At 46.3% G+C, this 24,610-nt stretch overlaps 2 protein-coding genes across 5 annotated transcripts in view; both read left to right on the plus strand.

Annotated features, from left to right (window-relative positions):
* Nucleotides 1-24,610, plus strand: part of LOC147463338 (cellular apoptosis susceptibility protein, putative / importin-alpha re-exporter) — a 59,759-nt gene that overhangs the window by 9,965 nt on the left and 25,184 nt on the right. The gene's annotated exons all lie outside the window — the stretch shown is intronic.
* Nucleotides 15,945-16,805, plus strand: LOC147463339 (uncharacterized). Its single transcript, XM_086496273.1, has one exon. The coding sequence runs from the start codon at nt 15,945-15,947 to the stop codon at nt 16,803-16,805; it is 861 nt and encodes a 286-aa protein (XP_086352399.1).

Below are 24,610 nucleotides of genomic sequence, written 5' to 3' on the forward strand. Positions count from 1 at the left end.
ATATCAAATCCCTCGATGGGTGCCATCAAAAATGATATGCGGTCATTGTACTCGCTAATCCAAAAATCAAGCTGTCCTTGCACGAGAGTTGCATTGGTGGTCACCCCCTCGAATGCCGATCCAAAAGTGACTGGAGTTCCAAGCTGAGCCGGTGTGAGGCCCAAGCGTTTTGCAATCCGTTGATCTAGGGTTATATAGGATCAACACTTGTTGGTTATTCACGGATCCCTAGCCTTTAAAGAGCGGACGCTTCCCTTTTTCTATTTCCGTATTCCCGTGTACATCATGAATAGAATTCGAGCTCGGTGGAGTGGGTTCCTTCTTTGATTGTTCCTTCTTTGAAGATGCGTGTTTATGTCGTTGTGAGGCCCAAGTGTTCTGTAGTTTCCAATGAGATAAAATTATCCGTTGATCCAGGGTCATAGAGGATCAACACCCGTTGGTTTTCACGGATCCGCAACCCTTGAGGAGATGACGCTTTCCTTTTTTGTTTTCGTGTTCCCGTGTACATCAAGAATAGAATTCAAGCCTGGTGGAGCGGGTTCCTTCTTTGATTGTTCCTTCTTTGAAGATGCTTGTTTATGTTGTACTTGATTTGGCGTGAGATACTTGAGCCGTTTGCCGGCTTCTTAGGCTGATCCGGGTCCTCAGAGGGACGCTTTTTTCCTTGGTTGCAATGGTCATCATAAACCGCACGTTGCCTTGCACGGTACATGGTATGTTTGATTTAGTTGGGGTACCAATGGAGTGTAGATCCTCAGCAAGAATTGCCGACTCCATCATCCGCTGAAGGGTGCCGTTGGGGTACACCTTCATGCTCTTCCGAAGCGGAGGTTGAAGGCTTGCTTCGAATTTTCGCATTTTTTTCTCCTCGGAAATCTTCATGAAAGGCGTAATTTCAGAAGAACCGACCAATGCTTGTCAACATAAGCCGTGATTTTCTCATGTTCCTTCTGGGGGAGCCAATTGTTAAAATTTTAGGCATCTCAAGTGAACTGCCCAATGTGATCCCAACCCACAACATTTTAAAACGCTGGCCGTTTTGCTCATGCAGCGGCGCCGGACCCCCTCTCTGCTCCTGTGCGTTTTAGAACGCAGCCTTGCGACGCAATCTCCCACCCCTTGATCCACAACGTGCGTTTCAATACGCCTCCCCCTGCGACCTCTTTCAGTTTTGCCCCCTCTGCTCCTGCGAGCGTTTCACAATGCCGCTAGAAGGTGCCTTGCCCTTGTGAGCGTTTTAAAACGCTGTTTGCCACTCTCCCCTTGACGGCAATAACCCACACCCTCCTCCCCTGCATTTTGAAATGCTGCTAGTCATTGCCCCCTCTGGAAACGACATCCGACGCCGCTTCTCTCGCGTTTTGATATGCAGCGCAACAGGTAGAGTCTCCCTAGTCAGCAACGTTTTGAAATGCATCCAACAACTCCCTCCCCCCTTGTCTTGGTAGAAGCGGTAGCCCCCCTTTACAAGTAGAAAGCCTAATCTTTTAAATCGTTGAAGGCTGAGTGGGCACCTTTTGGAAGTAGATTGGGAGGGTGTGGCTTTGTGCCCATTTTACGGATGTTGTCGAGCGGCATGGGAGGTGTGTACAAGGTCCGAGGAAGGGCATCGAAAGGATACATATCGACTTTCGGCAGGCGGCTCGCAAGAGGGCCATAGGTTTCACGGCAGTTTTGGAGCAGCTTTGGGAGCGGGATTGTGTGGAGCCTTGATTTGTTCGAGGGGTCCCACATGAAGATTGTGCAGCTTGGGAGTAGTAACCCCTTGAAGTTTTCAGAGAGGGTTAGCGAACTTGTGTGCGGCGCGGTGCAGAGGAGCGGATTGACATTGGCTTGGATGGAACTCTTAGCCCTTGTTATGCACAGTTTATTGTGGAGCTTTGGATTTGTTCAAGGCCTACCACAAGGTAAACGTGCGAAGCGGCTATCGGTGACAAGAGTTTCGGATTTCAGAGAGGGATAGCTGATTGTGCGGAGCCCATTGCGTGTGGAGTTCCCTTTGCGGTGGAATTGAATCGGCTTGGATCTTTTACGGCTTGGTTTGTACGACCACTTTTTGGAGTGCGAGAAGGTATCCGATTACCAGATCTTGCACCTTCAAAATGGCCTCCCCTTGCTCCCGCACCCGCGACGACATCGACCAATCAAAAGCTATGGATAACGGGTCGTCAACCATCTTGTTAGCGGCCTCTACACCGGCGCAATTCTCAAGGAACCCGACAAATTGTTTGGCTCGAGTTTGTGAAGTCAAAAGCAAATGGAGGAGTTCGCTAGAGGACAACAACAAAGGTCAGTTGGACAAGGATGGCAATACCGGTACTCTGTTAGCTACCTCTGTACCACGAGGTACGATCACAGTTGTCATGAATGTGACTCGACGCTTTGTTTGGCTTGAGAGTTTGAAGCCAAAGGCAAAAGCAGGAACTCACATGAAGACAAGGATAAAGGCAAGGTGGACAGAGATTACAATAATAAAGATTTGGCAAAGAAGATCGACATGGCACACGTTGCGGCGGCCACAATGGCCTTGACGTCAGATTTCTAGTCAAATGACAGGTGTCTCCACAAGCTTCAGGGAGATAGAGGCTTGTGAGTGGTAGAGAGGGGTAAGCAATGAATGCTCCCTATAATTAATTTGGACCCTTGTGTTGGAGTTCAAGTTATTTGTGTTTGGACCCGTAGGTCGGAGGTCAATGCACATGCATTTGGCAGGGAACCAATCACTAAAACACTATGGATGGGCTAGCCAATTCATTGTTGTTGGTCAGATTATGGACAGGATGTGTTCCAACAGTTCATTGTCTTGGAGTTTTATATTTTGGACGCGATGTGTTCACAGTTCACGAATGGGGATTATTGGACGTAGTGTGGTCTACAGTTCAAAGTTTCTACAAAGGCAACCGATGCTCAAGATGGCATTACTTTCAGGTACAAAGTTGAGGAGAGCAACACCGAGGTGTATCCAGTTGGTGGCCACTACTGGGGTGTCCATGGTAGCTTCTTCATCGACTTGATCTCACTATTGATGTCCACTATGAGCTGCAGAGAGGGTGTTAAAGTTTAAGCATCTCAAGTGAAGTGCCCAATGTGATCCCATTATCTAGTTTGGCTATTAGGTATTTATTTTACTTATTTGTCAAAGTCTTAGGTAGGGCAATTTACTAGGATTGCTATATAAGCAACCCCTTGCCTCCATTGTATACACATTCAATTATTCATTGCCAAGGTTGATTGGTTCAAGAGTCTCTCTCTCTCTCTCTCTCCCCCCCCCCCCCCCCCCCCCCGGGTTCTCTACGCTTCCCCATCGTTGACTTTGACACCAATCCCATTCCTTCCGAATGTCCTTCTCGAAGTTAGGTAGAGGAAATTTTTCATAAAATTCAGTTTTGAATTGGGCCCACGTTCTGGCTTGTGTACCTTCCAGAATCTTGGCTAACCACCAGTTGCTTGCCGCCTCTTTGAGATGCATTCCAACATGGATTTTCGGTGAAGTTCCCATTGGCACAAGCAACTTCAAAGTACCTGATGAAAGACAGTGCCTTGGAGATGTCTCTCTGTCCTGTGTAATTGTCAAACTTGACGTCCTTGTCACAAGATTTGAAAACACCTTATTGCAGTGATGCTTGCGGTTATCCTTCTTGAACTTGGGCTTCTCTTTAGTATTACGTAGGGAAGTAGTAGGAGTTTTTTCCTTTGGAGAAGACTTGGACAGTGTATGAGAAGTAGAAGTAGTAGTATAATTTGGAGAGTATGATGGAGAAGAGATAGAGACATCCTTGCTTTCGTTCGACAGAGAGTTCTTTTTCTCAGCCCTTCTCTTGGAAGGGTGTTTGTCCTGATTCGGAGATCCCTTGTGCGCTTCGGCACCTCTTTCCACATCTTCCTCTTGCGGGTTGCTACCACCGACAGGATTTTCATGACGCCCATCAACATTTGTTCCTTGCTGCTTCTTGATCCCTTCCAAAACCTTCTGGACAGTTGGCAGCGAGATAAGAGTTAAACTCGTACTTGCTGAAGTTCGTCTTCAACGGTTCTTCCATGGCTCGTCATGGTTCTTCCCGTTCCTTCCTGGAATCGTCCTCCTTTGCAGAGAAAGAGAGAAATTTGAGCTCTAATACCACTGTAGCGCACACAAATAATCAACAAGCTGAATATTAATAAACTCTCAATGAGGGAGAAGAACAAATACTGAGTGCTTTGCTCATTGATGATATGCCCAAAATATGTGTGTGTGTGTGTGGGGGGGGGTTGCATACATCAAATTTTTCCCACCTACTGCTAAAACTGCACGACTTGGATAATATGGCCCTTTACTGCTAATTAATGTAAAACTCACTAAAAGTGACCTATTGCACACATTTTGTAGTGAAACTGGGGACTTTGTCCATGGGAAACCCTAGGAATGGAGGTCCAGCCTAATGCTAGGCCAACACCGTGAAATGCACCGTCAAGAAAGAATGTCTACCCCAAGTACCGTTGGGCACAGCCACAAACGAGCCCTCACTCCATAATTTGCTCCCGGTAGATATTGGAGCCACCAACGGTGTCACAAAAGTGATGACGTGGCATGACCTTTAGGATAGACTTTGGAAAAAGGAGTCAGGGCCTTATGGAAAGATTCAAAGAAGTGCTATCAAACTAGCCAAGAGACTTGAAAATAAAGACCAAAGATTTTAAAGTTGTTCGAACTTATGGGCTCTTGTTTGACAAGGCCTAAAGCGACGCTAGAAGATTAAAATAAAGCAAGAACCCCCAAATCGCGTGGAGATGCTGATGAAGTAGTGTTGTACCGACAATCCACAGTTCGCGCCCACTATTGGCGTGGCACTTGTATGGATTTGCACGATTTGCACTGATAGTAGTAGCGCTAGCTTTTGGGACCTAGATGCTTTTACACTTGAAGCTTGTAATGTACACTGTGCGATTTTGTTGTGGTCTACCTAAAGAGATACGAGATTATTGTCTGTTGGAGAAGACCGAGTCCATGCAATAGCTGATGGTACACACAAAGCAAGGATTTGTAATGCATGGAGGCACTCTTACGTACCCTACAATACATTGGCCACAATTTGGACCGGGCAATATACGAATAAGAGTAACAAAAGGAAGGGAAAGCAACAGTTCAGGCCCTCGACTGTCGGTAGAGCAACTAATTGGATACTTCAAAGAGGGTAAATGTTACGGTTGTGGGAAACACGGGAATGTGTTAGTGAGGTGTCCTAACAAGGCACCAAAAGAACAGCCAGAGGACAAGCCAAAGAGTTTTAGAGCAGCGGAGGAGCAAGCAAAGAAGGGAAAGACAAAAACTGGATTGGTAGTAGATTTCGTGGGGACCAACCCTGAGCAAATGGATTAAAGTACGGAGCTCTGCTGAGCGTGGGGCAAAGTACGAGATCAAGAAGCCCTCATCTTCTTTGACGGAGGAGCCAAGGCCAAGGCCAACTTCATTTTGACTGAATTGGCTGCTCGACTTGGAATTATGCTAGATGAAATGGGACCATCGACTAAGGCAGTTCTAGTGGCACCTGGACGGGATGTTGCCATTACACCTGTCGTGGCAAACTTTGGTTGCATTTTCAGGCGTGTTTAGGGCACGAGGACTTCTATATCATGCCTTTGGAGGGGTGTGATGTTCCACAAGAACAATGTTGTGGTCGACTATAGGGCGAGAAAAGCAACTTTGAAGAATGAAAAGGGTAGAGAGATAGTACTTGATGTAAAATAGTCCCACTTGTATCGGCTTCGGCCATTTTCAGATTAATGAAATCTAGTTTGTTTGTTTACTTGATCTTCTTAAATGAGATAGATGACAAGAAAATGTCAATTTTTTTTTCCCGCGAGAAGAAGATCCTTCCATTAGTTAATAAAAAACTGCCCATAGTTCTATAAACCACCTCTACTACAAAGGGCTACATCAAAACCATGGGGAGACTCTTCCAGTGAGTGAATAAAATATGTACAATGAGGCTAAATTACAAAATGGGAGGAGGAAAGAGCCACACAGGTGGCCGGTAGTGTCATCTGGGCACACCCTTGACCGTGGTGAAGAAGGGCCGTGGGCACCAAAGTCGCAGGAGAGCCTCTTTGCACAACATGCGATCGGAGCTGCCTTGAAGTCTTTGGAATTGACCCCTGAGAGTATGGATCAACTCCAACCAAAAGTCACGAATAGTCTCTGCCGGTGGGACAAGGCGAGCCTCGAAGATGTGGAAGCAACGGGCCTGCCAAGTGAACCAGAGTGTGAGGCCACAGATGAGCTCCCAACACACCTCTCTCTCACTACACCACTCCTGGGGGGTAAGCTCTGTAGCAGACTGAAGTTTAGGTCGACCCCCCTGGATCACTATCATCCTGTTGGTGGAAGATAGCTCAAACTGGAGCGCATGGCCGGTGAGGGTGGACCATGCAACAACACCCCAAGCGTACTGTCGCGATGTGGAAAGAGCTGGCATCAGCCGAAGAACCCGAAGCCAAACTTGCTGTGCCATAGGGTAGTCCCATAGACAGTGACGCTGACTTGCGAAAGGATGGTCAAAAGTTGCACAAGTTGCCAAAAGGCGACTATGTACAAACCAACTCTCCACTGCTGTAGCTTTGTGTGCAACTAGCCACTAGAACAAAGTGACTTGCCTCTGCTGTCTAGAGTGCCATAACCGCTCCCAAAAGCCTTACAAGAACTCAGCTGTGAGACCCTCCTCGTGCCAATGAAGTGCTGCAGTAGGACGAGCCTCTCTGTGTTGCCAGTATGTGACGCCCTAGTCGAACAGTGTACTGAAAGAAAGGGATCCCGGGGTGGCCGGCGAAAGAGAAGGGCTCTCTCCAAAACCACTCTCTAGGGTCCCACTGCACTCGTGCCAGAAGGAAGCTCTCCCAAGCCCAAAGCCTCCAGTGGCCTATCTCAAGATTTGTTGGGTAAGTATCTGTGACACAGGTCCTCCCATAGATGCCCACTACTCGTATCCTCTGAAAACAGCGCACTACAGGTTAAGAACATGGGGAGTATGGACTGAGGACTCCGAGCAAGCACGAACTACGATGAGGACCTCCAGTCGCGTGAAGGTGGAACCGGCTTGTTAAATCCAAAAGGGCGGTAAACCTTAGACTTAAACTTTATTTGCTTTCACCCATTTAATTTGTCGCCCACTTTCCCTGTACTTTCAAGACACAACAAAAGGGAAAGGGATACAGGTTGCTAGATTGCACTTGTATGAGAAGACCGACACCAGATTGGCCCCTAAATAGGCGCCCCTTTCGGTATTTCTTTATTCTTTAAAAGAGGGAATAAAAGCTGTGGTTCCCTACAAGCTGCCCCGCACAATCTGGGCTGAATTTCATCTGTTCTGGCCCGATTTTGGCAGCATAACTGTACTAGGACCCTTCACAGTAAGTATCCCCACGCATTGGATGACTTTCCCGACGCATACGGACACTTTGCAAAACCTGGCAAGAATCTGCAGCACGCTGAATTCTCTGTTTTCTGCCCCGTAAATGCGCCAGATCACCTGCACAACGGTCCCCTCGCGTCCCCGAACCTCTTGGGGGTATTAGAGTCCGTTTAGGGCCAAAACCCTAAACCTGCAAAAATACACAGCAGGCTGTAATTCACTGTTTCAGGCTTCGTTTCGCGTGCCGGTTGCATCCGTAGCAAGTCCTCGAGCTCCCGCACCTGTAGGGCTACTTGCCCTTTGAATCGGACAGGATTTCGCACGTGAAACGTGTCCGAATTCACCTGTACCTGCGGGGGATTAGCCGCTAGCTAATCCAGTACCTGTGCAAGAGGCTCTTGCCTCGGCAATCGCGCATGAACCCACATAACTGTACATTGGTCAAATGAAAAGCCCACTATAGGGGCATAACATACTGCTCATAGGGGAGAGAGAGAGCAGTGCGTAGCGTGCAGGGCATCACTCTTGGCACCGCACTGTACATAAGAGGGAAAGGAAGCACTCCATAGCTCTTAATCTGTGACAAAGCTGCAAATGAGTCTCCTCTCTCATTTTAGGCACCCCCTCTTTGGCCAGGAGTAGCTGAATGCTCACGGAGTGCCACATGGCACACTTTCCGACTTTGGGCATTCCCGGCTAAAAATATCTCAATTGGTGCATCAGTTGACTTTGTAGCAGAGCAATAAAACGTTCCTCTCGTCATTCCAGAGCTAATGACGTGAACACATTTTCAGGTCCAAAATAGCAGTTCCGTAAATTTTAGGAGATGCTGCAATTGTATCTTTCTAGGTCATCTGACCCTCTTTGTACACTGCAGCCACACCAACAACTGAAATGTAGCCTATGTAGCAAAGGATTCCACTTTGGCTAGTCAATGACCCCACTTTGGCTAACCATAGTCCTTGGTCCAACCTTAGTGCTCTCTTGCCCTCGGGCTTGGACTCCCTCTGAACATTTTCACACTAGCTATGCAATGCAGGGCAGTTAGATTTCTAGAGGGGTGTTTCCAAAAAGTGAAAATAAATAAATAATAAGAAAGAAATCAACAAAAAGGATAGATAGTAGTCACATGCTGATTACAGAAGGCCCCATCCATCTGGGAGCTGTTGTCTCTAGAGGGGTGAGCCACTCAGCTGGTAAAGCCTCTGTAATGTCCTGGCACATGCTTTGCACCCCTCTCATGCCTCCTAGCTGGATGCTCTGTACCTCCTTTGGCAAATTTGAAAACTGAAGCTAGTCGTCGAGAGTGCGGGCTTGGCCCTCTGCTATGGGACCCCAACAAACATGATGCCTACTACCAACCAGGTGGCCTCTCTGAGTACAACCATGGGGTTCCAATAAGGAGGTTGTCTAAAACGCTCCTCCCTGCACGAGAGCTGGTGCTGCTCCAGGCCACCTCTCAGCTGCTCCCAGGACCAAAGCAAGCTCACAGCAAACCGATCCTCCAACCTCCCGCTCAGACCAACTCTACGCATTTCTGTGAAGATCCACCTGATGGAAGGGCTCCAAGGGCCTCTTTCATGAGGTACTCGAGCTCGAAGTCGGTGAAGCAACAACTGTCACGTGCACATCTAACCCTATGTGCATGTGGACAAGCTACTTCAGGTCCAGGGTTCAGGTCAGCTTAGGAAGTGTTATGGCACCTTTCTGAGCCTGTGCGCAGGCCGTGCATGTCTAGGCACTTCGAGTAGTTCCATATCCTCTGGTTGCACACAACAGGATCATCAGCATTACAGTCAGTAGCCATCACGAGCATTTTACAGTGCGCAGAACCCATTTTCCATATTTTAGCCATTTTTCACTTATTATTAATAAGTGACTTTGTTGGGAAACTGGGTAGGGCATTTTTGATAAGTTGATATATAAGAATGCTAGCGGTAGCACTTTCTGGCAGAAGAGGCAGCAGAGCTCCAACAAAACTGGCAATGCACCTTCTGAGCAAGACCCGACAAGACAACCTAGCGTTTTTCAGCCAACAAGACAAACTGGCATTTTTCACCAGCAGATCAGCCGTGGCGTTTTGCAGATTGCAGATCAACCGTGGCGTTAGCAGATCACAGAATTCAGCCTAGCGTTTTTGCAATTGCAGATCATCATCAGTGTTTTGCAGATTCGCGGCGACAGAATCAGCCCTAGCATCAGCGTTTTCAGTTTTCAGCAGTTAGACTCCGCACAAGAGCCCCAAACCTTGCAGATCTCACCTCTCTGCAGCAGATCCTCGCCGCACGATCAGATCAGCCAGCGTTTTCAATTGCAGCCCACGGTTCGCAGATTTCAGCATCTGCGTTGTCAGCGCATCATTGTCGCGTCATTGCCATCGCCGTCCTCGTTGACACAGTGTCAGATTCCAGAACATAGCAGATTTGCAGATTTCAGCCCCTAGCGTTTTCAGATTTCAGCCCGTCTCGTCGCCGTCATTGTCGTCGACATCGTTGGCAAGTCCATTGCATTTAGACTATTGTACCAGATTTGTGCAATCAATAGCATAGACCTCTCTCGCCATAGAGAGTGGGGCCCTTGGAGGAGGATTTGACAACATTCTAGTGTAAGGTGTAGCAGAATGAATGTTGAACTTTGCTCAAGATGAGTGCTCCGAATTGTGTTCAAGGTTCCTTTTACTCACGGAAGGGAGAGCCTTCCGTTCCTTTAGTGACAAAGTGCAATGGACACAAACAAAGTGGTGAACACTGTGAATGAAGGTGCTGAGATTGAGAGATAGAGAGAGAAGAATGTGACACCAGAATGTTGTCAAAACCCTCCTCTGAAGGTCCCACTCTCTATGGCGAGAGCGGTCTACTATTGATTTCACAAAGCTCTACAATGCTTTGGACTTGCCGACGATGAGGACGACGAAGAGACGGGCTGAAATCTGAAAATGCTAAGGGCTGAAATCTGCAAATCTTTATTTGCTGAAATCTGACTCTATGTCGATGACGATGTCAATGACGACGCGCTGAAAACGGAGATGCTGAAATCTGCATTTTCCGGGCTGAATCTGCAAACTACGTTGGATCTGACCGTGCGGCGAGGATCTACTACGGGAAGGTGAGATCTGCGAGGTTCGGGACTCGTTCTGCGGAGTGTCTATGCTGAAAACTGAAAATGCTGGTCTTCTTGTTGATCCTGTCGCGAAGATATGCAAAAACGCCAGATCTTTGGCTGATCCAAAAACGCTACGCTGATTTGGGGTTCTGCGGTGGAAATCTGCTAACGCTAGGGCTGATCTGTTGTTGTGGGGGAATCTGCTAACGCTAGGGCCGATCTGTTGTTTACTGTCGCCGTGAATCTGCAAGTGCAAAAACGTTGGTTGATCTGATGCAAAAACGCTAGGCCTTTTGCAATGCTGAAAACGCTAGAGTTGTTGTGGGATCGGTCTTGCTGAGAAGTTGCCTGTTGAGCAAGGTGCTCCTGTTGCCTCTTTTGCCAGAAAGTGCTAGCTCTGGTTTGCTTATATATTATCTTAGCAAAATTGCCCTACCTAGTTCCCAACAAAAGTCACTTAAATATAATAAGTGAAACATGTCAAAAATAGGGAAAATAGGTTTAATGCACTGGAAAATTCCCTTGATGAATTTTGATGGGAATGCTGATGATCATGCTGTGTGCAACCAAAGGATATGTATCTACTCTAAGTGACTGGTCATGCACGCTCTGCGAACATACTCACAAAAGTGCCAGATCACTTCCTATTCTAGACTGACTTGACTGACTGAACCCTGGTCATGTTGTAGCTTGTCCACGGACACATAGGGTTGGATGTGTCACGTGGCATCTGGTGTCGTATTCTTCTCTCTCTATCTCTCAGTCTCAACATCTTCATTCGCAGTGTCATTCACTTTGTTTGTGATCATTTGCACTCTCTCACTAAAGGAACGGAATGCTCTCCCTTCCGTAAGTAAAAGGAACCCTTGAGCACAGTTCAGAGCACTCATCTTGAGCAAAGTTCAACATTCACTTCTGTTGCACCTTACAACAGCTCCTTCCAAGACTCCTCCCTTGAAACCAATCCTTTGACAACAAACTTCTCAAGAAGGGCTCTGCTCTGCTGCGCTGGTTCAGTGATCCCCAAACTCCCCCGTGAGAATAAGGTAGAGTGATGATCTTCCAGGCTACTTTGGCTCGGGCTAACTAGGGTGTTGTCGCGCCCTGACCAAAGAAAGTTCCTGATCAGCCTCTCTAGCTGGTTGATACAGGAACTCAATAAAATCCAGCAAGACGCGATGTACCACATAACACCTAGTTGGCCACTACTACTTTGCCTGCCAAAGAGAGCTATGCCAAACTCAAATACAACAACTTCCTCCTAATAGACAAGAGGAGGGGAGCAGTTTGCTGCCCCGAGGACAAGTTCAGGTCAACCTGACAACCCAACAAGTCCCTATTTTAGCCATTTTTTACTTATTATTAATAAGTGACTTTGTTGGGAAATTGGGTAGGGCATTTTTGATAAGTTGATATATAAGAAAGCTAGCGCTAGCACTTTTTGGCAGAAGAGGCAGTAGAGTTCCGGCAACTGGCAGTGCACCTTTTCAGCAAGACCCGACAAGACAACCTAGCGTTTTTCAGCCAACAAGACAACCTTGCGTTTTTCACCAGCAGATCAGCCCTAGCGTTTTGCAGATTGCAGATCAGCCGTGGCGTTAGCAGATCACAGAATTCAGCCTAGCGTTTTTGCAATTGCAGATCATCATCAGTGTTTTGCAAATTCCCGGCGACAGAAGCAGCCCTAGCATCAGCGTTTTCAGTTTTCAGCAGTTAGACTCCGCACAACAGCCCCAAACCTCGTAGATCTCACCTCTCTGCAGGCAGATCCTCGTTGCATGGTCATATCAGCCAGCGTTTTCAGTTTCATCCTGCTGTTCGCAGATTTCAGCATCTGCATTCTCAGCGCATCGTCGTCGCGTCGTTGCCATCGCCGTCCTCATCGATACAATGTCAAATTCCAGTAGATAGCAGATTTGCAGATTTCAGCCCCCGCGTTTTCAGATTTCAGCCCATCTCGTAGCGGTTATCATTGTCGTCGACATCATCATTGTCATCGACATCATCGGCAAGTCCATTTATGCAATCAATAGCATAGACCTCTCTCGCCATTGAGAGTGAGGCCCTTGGAGGAGGGTTTGACAACAGTCTGGTGTGGTATTCTTCTCTCTCTATCTCTCAGTCTCAACACCTTCATTCACAGTGTCATTCACTTTGTTTGTGATCATTTGCACTCTCTCACTAAAGAAACGGAAGGCTCTCCCTTCCGTAGGTAAAAGGAACCGTTGAGCACAGTTCGGAGCACTCATCTTGAGCAAAGTTAAACATTCACTGCCGTTGCACCTTACATTGTTATCAAAGCTTTGGCAATGTTCTATATCACTCAAGGAAAGAACCACAAGAATTTTTTTGCTTGTTGCGGTCGCATGGAACCCAAGTCCACTTGGGCGTGTCAAGTTCATATCGTGTTTTTGAAGATTGACAGGTAACCCAAGGAAGAAGGGCTTGTCCGGCCTCCCCTTGTGCCTCTTTTCACTCATTGAGAGCGGACCGTGTACTTAGCGGCCGGCCAATCGACGTGAGGTGGAAAAAGCAACCTTGGTGTGAGCGTAAGGCCACCAAGGGGTGCACCCGCAGGGAAGAGTAGAGCTCGGATAAGAGAAGATCCTTCTCTAACACAGATTGCAAGCTAAAGAAAGACCTCAAGAACGTCAAGAACCCAAGGACTCAAGAACCCAGGAACCCAAGAACCTCAAGAACCCAAGTTCCTTGTGGACCTAAGTACCAAGAATTCAGTGTATGGTCATCACCTGAAGCGGAATGGATACTTTGCGTGAAGGTGATGAGCATGGAGGTGGCGAAGAAGAATTTTTCCCACGAGGAGGTTTTTCCGATCCCCCCCCCCCCCCCCCCCCCCCAAATCTATGCCAAGGGTTGCACCGAGGCTTTGGTCAAGATGATGATGCACATGATGTTACAACAACAAGCGCAACGTGCCGCCTTGGAGCGAGAGCGCGAAGAAAGAAAGGCAGCCTTGGATCGCGAGCGTGAGCAAGCGCGTTTGGCGGCCGAGGAAAGAAAGGCAATCTTGGATCGTGAGCGCAAAGAAAGAAAGGCATAATTGCATTGCGAGCGCAAAGAAAGAAAGGCAGAATTGGATCGCGAGCGCGAAGAAAGATGGTTAGCCTTGGAGCGTGCGCGTGAGCAAGCGCGTTTGGCGACCGAAGACAGAAGGGTAGCCTTGGAGCGTGAGCGTGAGCAAGCGCGCTTGGCGGCCGAAGACAAACGAGCGGCCTTGGAGTTAGACCGTGACGAGTAGAGAGATCAACACATGTAAGAGTTTGTCCTACAGATACTCACCTTGAAGCCGGAGCCAGTCAAAGAGGTTGGTAGTTCATCAACTAGCACGAGGAGAGATTTGGACTCCAACAACCACGTCATTGAGAAGTTGACGTTCGGTAAGTATGATGGTAAGATAGATGCTACTATTATTCATTGTTGGTTGCATCAATTTAATGCTTACTTTGCGACAACTAAGAAGACAAGAAATAGCAAGGTTTTGACAACAGCCATGTATCTCGCTGGTGATGCCATTAATTGGTACCACGCTTGGCAAGAGGCACAGTTGATTGCGCACCTAGAGGAAACCGAAGAGGGCGCGCCCATTTCCTTCAATTGGGCAGACTTCCAAGACAAGCTCAAGGCGCGGTTTATGCCACCACAGTACGTAGCACGGTTGAAAGACGATAGGCGCAGTCTCAAGCAAAATGGTATGCCAGTTATGTCTTTCTCTAATCGTGTTTTGCAAGTCGGCACCCAATTACGCAAATCGGATGATGAGCGCAAAGAGGCATTCCTTTATGGATTGGACGAGTATATCAAGTATGATGTCGAGGTACTTGATCCAATCGATCTCAACAAGGCGGTAGCGATTGCTCTTACATAGGCGATGAAGCACAATAAGGGAAAGCCCAAGGAGAACAAGTCTTCTCAAAGTACCTCTCAGACTACTCAGAACCCACAGAACGGTAAGAATGGTAAGAACGGTAACTCTTCTAACCAATCTTCCTCTAGTCTTTCGGAAAAGAACTTACAAAATGAATCTAAGGGTAAAGCTAACACACTTGCTAAACCCAAGCTCACTCCATATGAAAAAGTTGCACAAGAAATTATAGGAGGATAGATCACGGCAGAAGAACAAGTCATTTATTCTAAGGAAGGTCATTGTTATCACTGTCATGTCAAGGGTCATATAAAGAAAACATGTCCTAAGATTGAATCTAACGACCCTAAAGAACCCACAGAACCCACATCCTCTGTTAATGCCATAAATGAGAACACTCGTGTGTCCCAAGTTTCTCATGATCCTCTCATTGATGAGTCTTTCATGAAGTGTTATGGTCATGTGAATGGTCAACACATGGTGGTCTTGTTTGATTCTGGTAGTATGCATGATGTGATTGGTGACTCTCTTGTCGAAAGAGCCCGCTTGGAGGTTACAAGGTAGGACCAATACGTACGTACGATACGGATCCGTATGGACGTTTCGTACACAATGTATTGTGTACGTACGTCATTTTTTTATATATATTTTTTGGAGATTTGTCCACACGTTTGTATTCGCTTGAGGCCCATACGTTCATGCGTGCCCTAAATTTGCCTACCTTAGGCTTGAATCCCAAAACGCATAAATTTTAAGAACCAGAGTACAGAGAAACTGTTACAGAGAGTGAGAAAAAGCTCTGCACAGGCTTACACAAGGAAGGTAAGTGCCTCTTTCCCTCTCTGGTGTGTGTTGCTCTCTACCCCACGCTCGTCTGAGCTTCTCTCTCGCGTTTCCCTCCGTCTCTCTCTCTCTCTCACACACACACTTTTTGTTCGCGTGATTCTTGCTCAATGCTCTTGAATCTTGCAACAAGAGCAAGAATGCCGAAGCCGACCAATCCCTATTGGGAGGAACACACAATTGTCATCCGTATTGTCAACACTCCAACTCAAAAGGGTTCCGGTTGTCGCAAATGGTCATGCAAGTATTGTGGTTTCTCGCTCACAAGTACAATCACACGTGTTGTGAGGCATTTGATAGGGGTTAAGTGCACAAAGAACTATAGTGCGTGCAAGAAAGTGCCCAAAGCTGTGAAAGATAAGCTAATTGCTGATAACTTTCCAGGTGAGTTGGCAACAGACTTTGTTAAAGGGACTCAACAGACACAGGATGCGCTGCAAGATGCTCTTCTTGGAGAGTTTGGTGTACAGGGAGATGACATTTTTGAGTATCAGTCTACACCTATGGGACAGCCATCTGGTAGTAGAAAGAGAGCACGGATCATCGAAGTAGACGAGGATGAAGAGGACAATGATGTGCATGCGTCGAGACAGACTACTTTGCCTTCACGGGTGAATTCCCAATCTTGGGTAAAGAAGCGGCAGAGAGTGGCTGAGATGGAGATTGCTCGCACTCTAATCGAGTGCAACATTAGCTTCAATGTCTTGAGAATTGATTAGTGGAAGAGGATGGTTAGAGCCATTGTACAGGTTGGTGCGACAGATTCTTGGTCAGGACTTGAGTACAAGAAGATGCGCACCACTATGCTTGACGAGCAGAAAGCCTTGATAGACAAGGCATTGGTCCCAGTAAAGGTAGGTTGGCAGCAGTTTGGTTGCACTATTATTTCCAATGGTTGGAGTGACATACGTAGGCGCCATATCATCAACATTCTTGTCTCCTCCTGCCTTGGTACCTATTTCTTACGCGCTGTGGATGCAGGGAAAGCAGGAGAGAAGATTACTGCAGAGTTCATTTACAAGCGTATTAAGAAAGCCATTGAGGATGTGGGTAAAGATAATGTGGTACAGGTGGTTACAGACAATGCATCCAACTGTGTAGCAATGGGGAAAATGGTGTCGGCTGAGTTTCCAAGTGTTGTTTGGACTCCTTGTGTAGCCCATTGTCTAGGTTTGCTCATGGAGGATATAGGGAAACTACCTTGGGTGCAGCCCACAGTGACTGATGCTACTCGGATTACTACATTTTTCCCAAAGAAGCATCAGGCTTTAGCCATATTTCGCAGCCACAGTGCTCTTGACATGGTGCGGCCATCCAAGACCAGATTTGCATACATGTACATAGTTTTGCAGAGACTCTTGAAGCTGAGGGATCCACTTCTCCAAACTGTTGTGGACCCAAAGTGGAGAGAGATGCATGACTCACAAAATGAGAACTACAAAGCCATTCAGAGACGTGTGCTAGATGATGCATTGTGGACTGAAGTGCAGAGTTTGACAGCGGCGTTGCAGCCCATCTACGTGTTGTTGCGGGTCACCGACATGGATGGATCCACATTGGGTTTGGTTATCACCTCTTCATGCAAATGAAGGGGCATATCATGGCTTGCCAATCCTTGGCACAAGATTGGTAAGCTGAGCTTAATACTTAAATACATTATACCCATAATCTCTACTTGTAATTTCGCGAGTCCTGACACATGTTTGCTTGGGTTTTTTGCAGTCGAGATGATGTCCTAGCTCTTGTAGAGAGTGATGGGAGTTTATGAGTCGTCCCATTCATGGGATGGCTGCAATACTCTATCCTTTCTACAAGACCCCAGAGTTGTTTCATGAGAGTAGTCTCCTGGCCCTGAAGGACGAGTACATCAACCGCATGTTTAGCATTGAGGAGCAGTTGCAGATAGATGGGGAGATGAGCAGTTTCATGAATAACTTGGGGCCGTCATTCACACGAGCAGTGGCGCTATGTCCAGAGGCCACCAAGCTTCCTCTCACATGGTGGCAAAACTATGGTAGACAGGGCCTTTCACGTCTCACTACTATTGCTCTACGCTTGCTCTCACAGGTATGATTTTGACACACAGAGGTCACTGTTGGACTGACTTCAAGTTTCATGGTATTGATGCTACCATTGCACTTGCCATTGTAGGATTGGTCAGCAGGCGCTTGTGAGCGCAATTGGAGTGCCTACTCCTTGATTCATACGAAAATCCGCAATCGGCTTAGCACTTCACAGCTAGAGAAGCTAGTATATTGTAGGGCCAACATGAGGCTTGTATGTTCCTACCATTCTTTGGAGACACTCAAGCAGGTTTGTTGAGCTTTGTTCTCATTACTCAATGTAGTATTAGTATGTATAATGTTGTATACAAGTCAGTGGTCACAGTTGTTTATACTTTGAAGTTTGAATGTTGAATAGGTTGACCCTACAAAAGTGAAGCTGATGGATGATCCGATTACAGAGACGTTGGATCAACAGATTCGGAACGAGCAGGAGGATATTCTTCGCATGCTCCACAGGGAGTTGGAGAGAGTGGATAGACGTGTGACTAGATCACGCGCACGTGCTTACAGTATTCCACTCCGTGAGAGAGTTGCAGATCCATTGATTGCACGACGGTAGATGATTTGCAAGGGGAAATTGCCTATTCGTACACCTCGGCGACGTGCGAATGAGGCAGTTCCTCTCATTCACACTCAGCTGGAGGAGGAGGATTTTGATCCAGACTTGCAGGCACCTTGCCTTGCAATGGTAGAGCCAGAGTATGATGAGGAGGGCAATGTCTTGATTGATGGAGACATGCCTCCTTCAGTTTCCTCATCCTTTGCCTTTGATGATGATTTTTGAGGTCACCATTTGCTAGACATTTTAGTTGATAGCAGCCAACTAGTTATTTTCATTTGATGTATGCTCTGTTAGGAGCTATCTTGACTATTGACTCCACATTTGTGATCTGTGACTTGTAGCCGAGTTCTGACAGCTGTTGTCAGTTGTGACATTCACATTAGTATGGACTCTATTTGTTAAACGTTCATTGTCTTGTGACTGTCCAGTTGTCTTAACTCAAAATTGTCTTGCTCTTTTGATGTCATGACTCATGATAGCAATCTATAAGTGATGAGTCTAATAGGTAAACAGGTACACCGTACGAGTTCAAACTTCAGTGCCCGTAGGCGCATATCGCATGTCAGGCATGCGATTCTTGAGTCTCTAGCTGTTGTATATAGAATTTAGACATAACCAAAGTTGTAAAACATCAAATTGACAAATTCTATAGCTTTGTCTCTGAAACTGACATTTATTTTTGTGGTTTCTATTCTTTTTTACCGATGCCACGTATTTTTCCGTACATAAAAAATTTACCCATACGAGACTACGTACAGTACGTACTTCCACGTACTGTACAACACGTATGGTTCCACCTTGGGAGGTTAGCAAGACATCTCCTCTCGAGGTGTTGGGCTTTGCTCCCGGTATAGACTCTTTCATTACACGAGTCCCTTGATGCGTCCTTCCGCAGAAAATTTGTAGTGTCTCTTCTTTCAGGATGTGATATGATTCTTTGATTGGGCAGACAATACTCTCATTTTCAATGCCAAAAGTGACTCTCCCATTGTCATTCGTGGGAAGGAAGTTGTTCATTCTTCACCTCTCATTTCTAACGTGCAGGCGAAGCTTGAAAAGAAAAAGGAGAAGGAGACTCTCTTAGTTTTGTTTTCTCCAAAGCACGACACACATGTTTTGCATGATACAGATGTGATTATTCACGAGGATGATGATTTGCATGATAAAGATGTGATTGTTCACAAGGATGATGGTTTAGTTGATGGTTTTTCTAGTGAAGCTAATCTCATTGCAGATACGATCAATCACGTAGAATTGATCTTTGCTCTTGAGTCGAGGTCCAAAGAAATCACTCGGGAAGTATTATGTGTTCGCATAATTAGTCACCACGCATTGTTCGAGTGTTTCATTCGTGACGGTTTCTTGTATTTTCGTCACCGTCTTTATGTGTTCCCTTTCCACAGGCATGCCATATTGTACGATGCACATGATTCACTCATGGATGAGCACGGATGTATGCAGATTTCTCTTGAAATGAACAAAACTGTGCATTCAAGAAATCTACATTCCATGTCTCTTCCTTGGCATGATGTAACAGACTTGGACACTCCAAGTCAAGAATCAACCGCGACAGCACCAAATAACCACTTCAAAACAATTCACATATCACAATAGATTTGCACTGGCCTGGCGGAGTTCCGTGCCTAGAGATATTGGCCCCAAAGACTGGCGCCCCTTTCGGTATTTCTTTTTATATTAATCAGATCAAAGTACAAGAGTGTGGCTAGGGTTTCACTCTTAGACTCTGCGTCCAGATGCTCTGAGAAGTGAAGCCCTCTCCACATATTTAAAGGTATAAGGGATGCCCAAAAGCAGAGCCCCAAAAGCTTTTAAAATAAAAAGCATCAGTTCTCTCTCTCTCTTAGAGAGTCTTTTCTCTTTTTTTTATTAAAAAAAGCAAAATTCGCGTCGCTTATCATTTTTCATTTTTTTTTTCAGCCTCCGCGATTTCCGGAAATTAGGGTTTCTGGCAGAAATTAGGCTTTGCAGGAATTTTAGGGTTTTTGGCAGAAATTAGGGTTTCTGTTGTCCGCCACGTCATCACTTTGTGACATACCCCCCTCTTGAAAGCATTGTAATCGACCGCGATTACGTCTGCAAAACCGACAAAAGCCATAAACTGTCTTAGCAGACACTGACTGTTAGTACCTACGTACTAGGAACACACATCTAGCACATGTACAAAAACGACAGTCACATCACACGACATCACAGGACATCACCAGACATCACAGGACATCACATGGCATTTAACATTCATTCGGATCTTAGACCATGATTTATCGGCAATGTAGCTAGCAATCATATCTAGGTCCAATCGGGACCTCATCGATGTCCGATTGACTAACCCCTATTGCAACCATGTCTATTCGAGATCAATCAGACCAAAATGCTGCAGTCATTTCGGCTATCAGTTCCTGCACTCAAAAGAAGTCAAGAACAAATCAGTATCATTATGAGGAATTCCATTTCATAAAGTCATACAGCAGAATACTGTCAGCTCTCAGTATCCCTGAAGCTCAAAGAGACATCAGTGACTCTAGTATCTAAATCAAGGCATCTGTTGACAAAGGAGTGGAGTGACTCCCCTCTTGTACATCCCACTGCACCAGATCTCCGGCCAAGCTGAATTTTGGGTTCCATTTGGAATAGACTATGCTAAACCAAAAGCATCGAGGTAAAGTTTCACAATCTGAGGAGTATCTGCTAGGTCCTCCTCCTCCATCCACTTGACCTTTTGGCATACCAAGCAACCGCGCACAAACTCTTCCACATCTTTCTTGACTCTCGGCCAAAAGAAATATCTCTCTACCCCTTTCATGGTGGTAGCAATGCCGCGGTGACCCGTAAAAGGTAGACAGTGGCATTCAGTCATAACCTTCTCCCTCAACGGCTGTGTAACACACAACATAGTCTTTTTCATCAAGTAGCCTTCCCGAAGGGAGTATCCAGCTACTGTCTCCCCATCCTGTAGCCGTGTGAAAATATCTGCAAAATGTGTATCTGTGGCATACTGATCGACCATATCCTCGAAGCTCCTATGATGTATCGCGGAAATAGCCAGAACCAACGGTTTTTGAGACAAAGCATCTGCCACCACATTCTTCTCTCCCTGCACATGGACAATCTGGAAGTGGAACTGTGACAAGATGTAGCTCTTGTGGTACCAAGGGATCCTGAGTAGAACGTCACTCGCGTGCCCTGAACACCCCTATCATTGCAAACAAAGTTTGCCAATGCTCGGTGTAACGGCAACATCCCATCCGGGTGCCAGTCGAACTACCTCCGCCTGTGGCGTCAGTCTGTCGGGCGTAAGTTCAAATTGAGCCGCCAATTCCAAGTGAAAAGAAGTTGGCCTTGGCTCCTTCAAAAGAGCTTCTTGATCCTTCACTTTGCCCCAAAAGTGTCAAAGTTTGTACTTTCATTCATTAGATTCGATGCAGGTCCCACGCCATGTGGTATCAGTTCTGCTTTTCTATCTGCCTTTTTTGCCACGTTTCTCAGCTGCTCTCGAACTCTCGGGCCTGTCGTCGCCTTCATCATTTTGTTCTTTCTGTGCCTTTTTAGGGCACTTCGCGGAGATATGTCCATGTTCCCCGCATCCAAAGCACTTCCCCTCGCTAATGAAGCGAGCTCTCTCCTCAGGAGTAAGCATGGGTCGTGCATCCTTTTTCTCTGGGTTGCTCTTTTTCTTTCTACTTTCATTCCCAGAAGTCTGTTCGGCTCATTGTGTCATGGTCTCATCTGTGGGGTAGGTCAGACTGCCAGAGTGAATGGCAAAGCCCCTCTTCGCATGACTCATCAACTCTTGAATAGAAGCTGACTTCTGTTCCAAGCAGTGATCTCGGGTCTCTGTAGGTAGACCCAAGGTGAACCGCTCAATCTAATCTCTACACGAGATCTTCTTGAATGAAGAGGCGGGTAGAAAATAGCTCCAGAATCTTTCACAGTAAGCATTGATTGTATCTTTTTTGGTCATCCGAAGATGGTTCCAAGCAGCTCGTATATCTCACTCAAACTCTTGAGTGAACCAAGAAGAAATAAAAAGCCTCTTGAATTTCAGCCATGTAACTGGCACAGTCTTGCTTAATAGAAGCGTGGACCACCAAGTGCGAGCATTCCCCATAAAATAAGAGGTAGCTCTCCGAATCTTGGAGTGCTCTGATTAGCGTCCTCCCGCGAAAGCGATGTCAAACTGCTGTATAAAAGACAAAGCCTTCGAAGCATCTGAGTATCCTGAGAAAGTGTCAAACTTGATCGAGTGGCCACCTTCCTTAAACTCTCGGACTTTCTTGCTTTTATCTTCGAGAAAGTCATACTGGTTGGCTTTGTAAAAATTCTTCTTGTTCGCATAAAAGTTTTCCTCATCGGAATCTGAGCTGTCTGTAGACGAGTCCTCAGTAGAACTGTCAGTCTCTGGGCGAGATGTAGCCTTCGTTGCCTTTTTCTTGCCCTTTTCGAAGCTTTGTGTCTTGCTTCGCTTTTTTGCTTTTTTTGTCTTCTTCGCTCGAGTCTGAAGAGCTAGAAGAACTGTCAGAAGAAGAAGAAGAACTGAGTAAGCCTTCAAACTTGACGCGCTTTTTCAATTTTTTTGCCTTGTCAAATGTCGATCGATGACCCAAATATCCCGGGAAGTCAGTGCCTTTCTTTTGCCTTTCTTTTGCACGTCGAAAAGCTGAGCAATCCGAGCATTAACCACGTTCTCCAGTTCCTTCTCCGTATATTTCTTGGAGAACAGAAGGTTTCTTGAGAGCGGGTTTCGCGAGTGGTGTTGTGGTTCTTTCCCACTCCATCTGTACCTCTTCCAAAGAGGTCTGGTTCATATATTTTGCCATCTTCGGGTCCTTGGCAAAATTGAGCATCATCTTTGTTGCATTGCCAATCAATTGACGACGCTCCATCTCTCTTTGCTCCGCCTGAGTAGGCCGAGGCGGGCTATACTCTCTGTCTGAATCTTCGTTGTGATCCCAGCCCGCATCTCCAGATGCAGAGGGAGTCGATTGATCATTGCCTGAAGCCATAGGTGTCGCGGAATTTTTTTTTTCGGGCATCGGATTTCCCGTAGAAGAGAAATCAGCCGTGCTTTGATACCACTGTAACAGACTTGGACACTCCAAGTCAAAAATCAATCGCGACAACACCAAATAACCACTTCAAAACAATTCACAGATCACAATAGATTTGCACTGGCCCGGCGGAGTTCCGTGCCTAGAGATATTGGCCCCAAAGACTGGCGCCCCTTTCGGTATTTCTTTTTGTATTAATCAATCATCAAAGTACAAGAGAGCGGTTAGGGTTTCACTCTCAGACTCTGCGTCCAGATGCTCTGAGAAGTGAGGCCCTCACCACTAATTTAAAGGTACAAGGGATGCCCAAAAGCAGAGCCCCAAAAGCTTTCCAGTTAAAAGCATCAGTTCTCTCTCTCTCTTAGAGAGTCTTTTCTCTTTTTTTTCAATAAAAAAAAGCAAAATTCGGGTCGCTCATAGTTTCAAAAAAAATTAGGGTTTTTGGCAGAAATTAGGGTTTGCAGGAATTTTAGGGTTTCGGGCAGAAATTAGGGTTTTTGTTGTCCGCCACGTCATCACTTTGTGACACATGACACAGTCTCAGAAAGAGCACAAGAAAGATTGGCCATCAAGCATCGGCATTTCCATTGTGATTTGCCACAGTTGATAGATTTAGATCAGAAAGACAAGTTTCGATTCCACTTTTTGCGTGTATTTGATGAATGGTTTGACACTCCGCCACTTTGTTCATCTCCATTGCATGGACATTCATTTAGGAAGCATAGTATTTTTCCAATCACTCTACATGGAATCAGTATGTTCATGTTTTTGTGTTGGAAGTGGTTACATGAATTTTCCTCCTTGGAGATTCTTGAAGAAGGTGGACCTACGTCCATAGACGCAATTGGACCATTGAAGCAGCCATAGATCACGCTGTGTCGCTTTCGACGCAGCCCAAAGAAGCAAGCATTGCAGACTTTTATAAAGTTCAAGTATCGCAAGACCCACGCATCAGAGTGGGCCGGCGAAGAGTCCTTCTAGGATTCTAGACATTGTTGGCGCTCTCCCTCCACGCCATACAGTTCGGTACCAGTACCTCACTTTAAAAAGGAGGGGATGTCACGTGCACATCTAAGCCTATGTGCATGTGGACAAGCTACTTCAGGTCCAGGGTTCAGGTCAGCAAAGGAAGTGTTCTGGCACCTTTGTGAGCCTGTGCACAGGCAGTGCATGTCCAGGTACTTAGAGTAGCTGCATATCCTCTGGTTGCACACAGCATGATCATCAAGATTACAGTCAGTAGCCATCATGAGCATTTTACAGTGCATAGAATCCATTTTTCCTGTTTTAGCCATTTTTCACTTATTATTAATAAGTGACTTTGTTGGGAAATTGGGTAGGGCTTTTTTGATAAGTTGATATATAAGAAAGTTAGCGCTAGCACTTTCTGGCAGAAGAGGCAGCAGAGTTCCAGCAACTGGCAGTGCACCTTCTTAGCAAGACCCGGCAAGACAACCTAGCGTTTTTCAGCCAACAAGACAAACTGGCATTTTTCACCAGCAAATCAGCCGTGGTGTTTTGCAGATTGCAGATCAACCGTGGCGCTTGCAGATCACAGAATTCAGCCTAGCGTTTTTGCAATTGCAGATCATCATCAGTGTTTTGCAGATTCCCGGCGACAGATCCAGCCCTAGCATCAGCGTTTTCAGTTTTCAGCAGTTAGACTCCGCACAAGAGCCCCAAACCTCGCAGATCTCACC

This window comes from Adiantum capillus-veneris, chromosome 2 (genome assembly GCF_014529385.1).
Source record: "Adiantum capillus-veneris isolate H3 chromosome 2, ASM1452938v2, whole genome shotgun sequence".
Classification (NCBI taxonomy): domain Eukaryota; kingdom Viridiplantae; phylum Streptophyta; class Polypodiopsida; order Polypodiales; family Pteridaceae; genus Adiantum; species Adiantum capillus-veneris.